Source organism: Sinocyclocheilus grahami, unplaced genomic scaffold (assembly GCF_001515645.1).
Source record: "Sinocyclocheilus grahami isolate Dianchi unplaced genomic scaffold, SAMN03320097.WGS_v1.1 scaffold560.1, whole genome shotgun sequence".
Classification (NCBI taxonomy): domain Eukaryota; kingdom Metazoa; phylum Chordata; class Actinopteri; order Cypriniformes; family Cyprinidae; genus Sinocyclocheilus; species Sinocyclocheilus grahami.
Genome location: NW_015505739.1, coordinates 364,164 through 371,418, shown reverse-complemented (window position 1 = coordinate 371,418; position 7,255 = coordinate 364,164). Strand labels below are relative to the sequence as shown.

At 35.4% G+C, this 7,255-nt stretch overlaps 1 protein-coding gene across 10 annotated transcripts in view; it reads right to left on the bottom strand.

Annotated features, from left to right (window-relative positions):
* dbnlb (drebrin-like b) overlaps positions 1–3,481 on the bottom strand; it is a 26,880-nt gene extending 23,399 nt beyond the window's left edge. For 6 of the 10 annotated variants that reach the window (XM_016239286.1, XM_016239293.1, XM_016239287.1 and 3 more), the window contains exon 1: positions 3,242–3,481. In XM_016239286.1, the coding sequence (XP_016094772.1) occupies positions 3,242–3,324 (83 nt within the window). In that variant the 5' untranslated portion in view covers positions 3,325–3,481. The remainder of the gene's footprint in view (positions 1–3,241) is intronic. The other 4 variants (XM_016239288.1, XM_016239294.1, XM_016239291.1 and 1 more) reach the window with 1 other exon arrangement.
* Positions 3,482–7,255: the final 3,774 nt, after the last annotated feature.

The window sequence follows — 7,255 nt, the reverse complement described above, 5'->3', positions numbered from 1 at the left end:
ATATTCCAGAGAATATTATTCAGTGAATTAACATTATCCAGTGAATTATTCTTGACTCTGTAGCTATTAAATAGCTTATAAACCTACTAAAACTGTAGTTTAAAATGTTCATTTTCTCCATTTGAAAACATTACACATTCTACATTTATTTTGCTTATTGTTAATATTAGTGTTGTTGCTGTTGATGCTTTTTATAAATAAAATGTTTTTTATTGTTGTAATATGAAGATTACATTTAACATGAAAGACTGCTAATTTTCAACACTTAAAAAAAAAAAAGATGACTGAAAAGAGGAAAAACCAAAGTAAAGCATGGACTTACTTCACTTAGTCATTTATTTACTTTATAACAGTAAATAAATATCGGTTTTGCATATTGGTTATTGGGCATATAAACATGCATATAATTGGTATCGGTTATAAAAAAATCAATATCGGTTGATCACTAAATTCGAAACAAAGATTTCTAAATCATTTTACATAACTTTTCTTTTCTTTCATTTTTTTTATTTATTTTTAGTAAAAAGCCCGGTTTATTTATTGAAATATATGGGTTAAAATGTAGTTTAAAATCCCAACTGTAGATAAATTAATACAATTGAATGATAGAAAAATAGATATACACAGTACTTACTCAATTCTCTTAAAAAAAAAAAATTAAGTACATTTTTGAGACAAAGTAACACTTCTTTTTACTGGCACATCAGCACAATATGATGTGGTCCATGTTTAAGAAAGCCAAAAAAAGTACAAAACATACCAAATACCAGCATAAATCTAAAGTGACAAAAAGTGGCAGATAAATGAGAAAAAAACAACAGTAACTACAGAGATTGTCATGTTTTTGAAAGAAGTACCTAATGCTTACCGAAGCTGCAAAATACAGTAAAATAGTAATATTGTGAAATATTATTACCATTTAAAATAATGGCTTTAATATATTTTTTAAAATGCAATTTATTCCCGTGATGCAAAACTGGATTTTCAGCATCATTACGCCAGCCATCATTCTAATATGCTGACTTAATGCTCAGAAACATTTCTTCTAATCATGGCTTATTATTTTGTTGAAATTACTAATATGTTGAATTATAAAAGTCTTTACTGTCCCTTTTGATCAATTTAATGCATCCCTGTTAAATAAAATAATTTAAAGTAATAAGTAATTAAATTACAAAAAAATAAAAGTAATTCCTTTAAAAAAAAAAAACATACTGGCCCCAAATGTTTGAACGGTAATGTACATGTTATTCTCGAGTGTCTCTATTTGTGTGATTTTCCTCAAATGATGTCAAATCTCTGGGTAGGATGAGGAGTGTAATTAATGTAGGCCATTTATAATCACTCTTCATTTCTGAAGCGTTCATGACTCAACTCAAACAGCCGTCTCTCAAGAGCATCCGACCAATCTCGTCCTCATTTCCACTTCTTCAAACTGAAACTCACTTACACTTCAAGGTGCAAAGCTACAGGACTTTGGTCTGGTGTCAACCTGGTCAAACATTAATATCATTTCCGTATGACGAGACAGCACTTGTACAAGACAGAGGAAGTCTCTTACTGTTCTCTATACCAGTGTTTCCCAACCGGGGTGCCGTCTGTCGAGAGCAGGGGTGCAGTGTAAAAAAATATTTTTTTAATTTGCTAAAATTTTCAAAAGAGCATCTATTATATAATATCCATTTCTGATGTCGCCAATAATTAGAGATACACCGAAATTTCAGCTGCTGAAAATTAGTTCACCGCTCCGGTTTCACTTTCACGTGGAGTGACGCTCTGCGTATTATCCTGCTCTATGCGTGTGCGCTCCACTCAGTCACTCCACTCGTATACCGTTCATGCTCATCGGAACAGCAAAGTCCACTCAAAAATTGAGCCGACAGGAAACATCGATGTAGTACAGTATTGTTTCTGTCTGCAATAGCCCTACTGTGTTGTAACATGGTGTGGTATATGGGCAACTCTGGTAACACTGCCCTCTCATTCATTGATCTGCTAACCGCTATGTTATGCTCGCGTGTTCTGATAATAATAGCTTTCTAGGACTAAACATTATTTGGATAATTGGTAAAAAAAAAAAAAAAGTTAAATATCTTAACCCTACTGTTAGACCTACCTGAAATACTAAAAAGCAATTTATTTAATTCAAAGGCCTTTCATTATTTTTTATTTGTGCTATCATTAATTTCTTTATTTGTGCTTATTTTATTACTGACTGCTTACTTGTCATTTTTTATTCGATTCAAATCTCGTGCTACTGCACCAAAATTACCCCACTGTAAAATAAAAAAAAACACTGAGTGAGCAAAAATGTGTGAGATAGCTAGTTATAATGGTAATTAAATAATGTTTACACATGTATAAAAGCCTACATTCAAATCGGTCATATAAATTGGTCTCTTCATTAGAAATGAGTCTACTGATTGCCACCATTGACGGACAAAATATTTTAATAATATTACAAATATCTGTATGACATTATATTCTGCAGTTCTTCCCTGCTGTACCGATTATCTATACTTTTCAAATGATCATATCCAAGTTAGAAATTCAAATATGGTGACAAAATTAATTTTGTAGGGTGCCACAAGTTTGTTAAAATGTCCAAAGGGTGCAACGACTAAAAAAAAAGGTTGGGAAACACTGCTTTATACAACTGGCATTAACACTCTTACTTGTGAGGTAACATTCTGACTACAAAGAGCAATTCTTTTGGATTACAAGACAATGAGATTGGATGCAAATTGAGTCACAAACAGTAGGCAGGGTCTGTCAACCCAGCAGCCATATATGGAGAAAAACTACAGGAAAATAAGGAGGTAGGAGTGGTTCAACACGAGGACACTTCTCAAACCCCATGTTCTCCAGAAGTTAGGATGCTTCTGAGCTGATCTCATACGTGCAAGCATGCAATGCAAAGCAACACTGCACTGAGGTCAGAGCATGTGCATTATTTAATATATGTTCAACTTTCATCGCTGGCAAGTGAGCAACAGTGGAAAAACATTTCTGGAAGATTCAGTGTGTTTGTGCATGAGCTGTGAATGGATGAGGGCACACGGATAAAGTGCAGTGATCTCGCTAACATCACAAACGGCCATTGCACTCATTCAAATGAGGACTTATATGTTGTGATGATAAACGCAAGTAGGGCGTTTAAAATGCCAAAGGAGCCGCTAACATGCTAAACATGAGGATGTCAGTGAGTGTAACAGAGACACTACCCTTGAGCACTACTCACCAGTTAGTCTCCGACTTCTCATCCACCACCTCCTTATAGGCCGCGGTAAGAGCTGGGCCGTTTTTGCTCAGGTTCACAGCCATGATGGGCAAGTCTGTGGGTTTCTGACCGTCCGACGCCGGGGACAGACGCTGCAGTGGACTCCGGGGGTAGATGGGGCTCTCTCGGCGGCGCTACGCAGACAGGAAGCGCGCAGCGCCACATCACGTAGCCTCCCTGGAGCGACCCTTCGAAGCCTACTATGGTGACGGCGTAGCTCATGAATATTAATTACGCAAAGCGAGGTTCGCCCAGTAAGCCTTCCTGATTCGCTGCAGAGCTGACGCTAGTGTGTGTGCGAACGTCAACTAGCTTATGAATATTAATGAGGTTATGCGACTTCTGAAGGTCTAAGCCTTCGTCGTAGTAGAATTTAGTCAATTAAGCGGCAACGACATCTGTTGGACAGGCATGACTACCACTTTTCTAAATAATAATTCAATGAAAAGAGACTGAATGAGTGTAGTAGCGCTCCTAAACCGTAAAATTACCATTTAAACAACTTCACACTTCAAATAACAAAGGTTTTGACAAAAACACATTGTTTTATCAATTTTAAAACATCACATTTCTGCCTTTAATTCTTAAGACAAGGGATGGTCAGAATTAGAAATATACATATTATAATTAAAAAAATGCAGCAGCATTATCAGTGTTGAAATGTTCTGCCCTTTTTTCAGGACATTTTGATGGGCAACGACCATTTTTAAAAAGATAAATCTTTGGAATTATTATTATTTATTTGATTTTTTACTTCTCCAAACATTTTGAATGATAGTATTTTATGGTTCAAAATATTAAGGATCACGACCATTTTCAACAATTATCAGTGTTGGAATGTTCTGCTTTTTTCTCCTTCTTCAGATACCATTTTTAAAAATATTAATCTTTGGAAATTTTGATTTACTTATTTAGTTATGCATGTACGTATTTGTTTATTTGCCCCAAAATTGTAAATGGTAGTATTTTATGCTATAAAATATTAAGGAGCACAACTGTTTTTAACACTGATAGTATTAAGAAATGTTTCTTGAGCATGAAATTAGCATATTTGGTTTCTGAAGGATCATGACACTGAAGTAGAGTAATGATACTGAAATTTCAGCGTTGTGTCACAGGAATACATTTATAAATACATACATTTACATTCTTTTTTTTTTTACACTGAACAAAATCATAAGTGTTTCGGAACAGGATTCATGTTTTGAAAGTCTGTGCTGTTGACTGTACAATAAATCCAAGAGAATGTATTAAACAAAAGGAGCTTTATTCACTAAAGTTGACACCTTGGAGGTTAGTCTCAGCTGTACTGAGTCTGAGGAGAGAGCTGGTTAGATGACAGGGTTTTCTAGCACAAACAGTTAGCAAGGAGAGGTCATTATGGCTCTGTGTACGTGTGTATGCGATACACAAAGTAGTACAGTACCCATCAACAGTTCAAACAAAGTAAACGGTACAGTACAGTTGCTTATACATTGATGGTTAAGGCTAAGGTTTTATTGAGGGTCTTGGGGGAGGTGAGAGAATGGAAAAAAGATCCCTGATATCTTGCAAATAGCTGCGGAAAAAAAAGGTTGTAGCCTACCAGAGTGCAAAGCATGCTATACTGCCTTAGCACAATCTCAAAAAGAGCTGCAACTCGACCGGCTGCTTCAGACGAAGCATCAGAGAGAAGCAACTCACTGCATTTGAGCTGATGACTGGAAGACGACAAATAAATAGCAAATAAATAAATACATTAAACAAACATTCTACTTCCAGATGCACAACCAGTGAGCCACATTTAGTAGTGAAAAAATTTGCTGATACAAAGAGAGCATCATCGGTCTTTGAATCAAAGTTAGAAGTTGGCATAACATTTTACATTCAATTCGATTTAAAAGAAAAAAAGGAAGGAAGAAAGAAAAATTCTATTATCATGTGCACACCATCATGTTTTCCAAATCCAACCGATGACTTTTTTCTGTAAAACACAAAAGGAGAAATTTTGAAGCATGTTCACGCTGTACTTTTCCACACGATGAAAGTGAATGGTGACCACAGCTGTCAAGCAACAATAGCAAAGTTTTCCAATAAATATTTACTCAAATTTTAATTCGAAATAAACTTTTATGGCACCTTTTATTCAGAGCTTGAAAGTTTATGGTCCCCATCCGCTTTCATAACTCACAATTGCGAGTTCATATCTCACAATTCGGAGAAAAAAAAAAAGTCAGAATTGCGACTTTATATCACACAATTATGAGTTATAAAAATCAGAAATGTGTGATACAAACTCACAATTACGAGTTATAAAGTCAGAATTGCGTGATACAAAGTCGCAATTCTGACTTTATAACTCGCAATTGTGAGTTTGTATCACGCAATTCTGACTTTTTTTTTGTAATTGCGACTAAATCTTGCAATTCTGACTTTATAACTCGTAATTGTGAGTTTGTATCACGCAATTCTGACTTTATAACTCGCAATTGTGAGTTTGTATCACGCAATTCTGACTTTATAACTCGCAATTGTGAGTTTGTATCACGCAACTCTGACTTTTTTTTTGTACTTGCGACTAAATATCGCAATTCTGACTTTTTAACTCGCAATTGATAAAGTCACGCAATTCTGACTTTATAACTCGTAATTGATAGTCACGCAATTCTGACTATTTATTTTGTAATTGCGACTAAATCTCGCAATTCTGACTTTATAACTCGTAATTGCGAGTTTGTCTCATGCCATTCAGACTTTATAACTCGCAATTGTGAGTTTGTATCACGCAATTCTGACTTTTTTTTGTAATTGCGACTAAATCTCGCAATTCTGACTTTATAACTCGCAATTGTGAGTTTGTATCACGCAATTCTGACCTTTTTTTTGTAATTGCGACTAAATCTCGCAATTCTGACTTTATAACTCGTAATTGCGAGTTTGTATCACGCAATTCTGACTTTATAACCGGCAATTGCGAGTTTGTATCAAGCAATTCTGACTTTATAACTCGTAATTGATAAAGTCACGCAATTCTGACTTTATAACTCGTAATTGCGAGCTTGTATCACGCAATTCTGACTTTATAACTCGCAATTGCGAGTTTCAATTCTGACTTTATAACTCGCAATTGCGAGTTTGTATCACGCAATTCTGACTTTATAACTCGTAATTGCGAGGTTGTATCACGCAATTGCAAGGTTGTATCACGCAATTCTGACTTTATAACTTGCAATTGCGAGTTTGTATCACGCAATTCTGACTTTATAACTTGCAATTGCGAGTTTGTATCATGCAATTCTGAGGAAAAAAAAGACAAAATTGCGAGTTTGTATCATGCAATTCTGACTTTATAACCGGCAATTGCCAGTTTGTATCACGCAATTCTGACTTTATAACTCGTAATTGCGAGTTTGTATCACGCAATTCTGACTTTATAACTCGTAATTGCGAGTTTATATCTCACAATTCTGAGAAAAAAAGACAGAATTGCAAGTTTGTATCACGCAATTCTGAGAAAAAAAAAGACAGAATTGCAAGTTTGTATCACGTAATTCTGAGAAAAAAAAGACAGAATTATGAGATAAAAAAACAACCTTTTTTTATTTTGTATTCAGTGGCAGAAACGGGCTTCCATAAGATGGTGTGTAAATGATAATATAATTTTTTATCAATTCTGTTTGGAAAAGTGAGTAAATGATTGCAGAATTCACATTTTAGGGTAAACGATCCCATTAAAAGCATATCCAAAGCTATACCGGACACAAAATATAAATTCCCTTGGTGAAAATACACATATATGGTGCTAAATATAATTCTGGCAATATTTAGCCCTTTTCAGGGAGTCTTGAGCCATGGGCTTGTGAAGAGCAGCACCAGGAGGTGAGAGAGAGGAGATGTTCACACTTCTTTCCCGATGGAAAGCGTTTGAGAAGTGGCTTCCCCACCCCCCCCCCCCCCCCCCCCCCCCCTCGCCAAGAGGGGGGAGGAGGTGTTTTT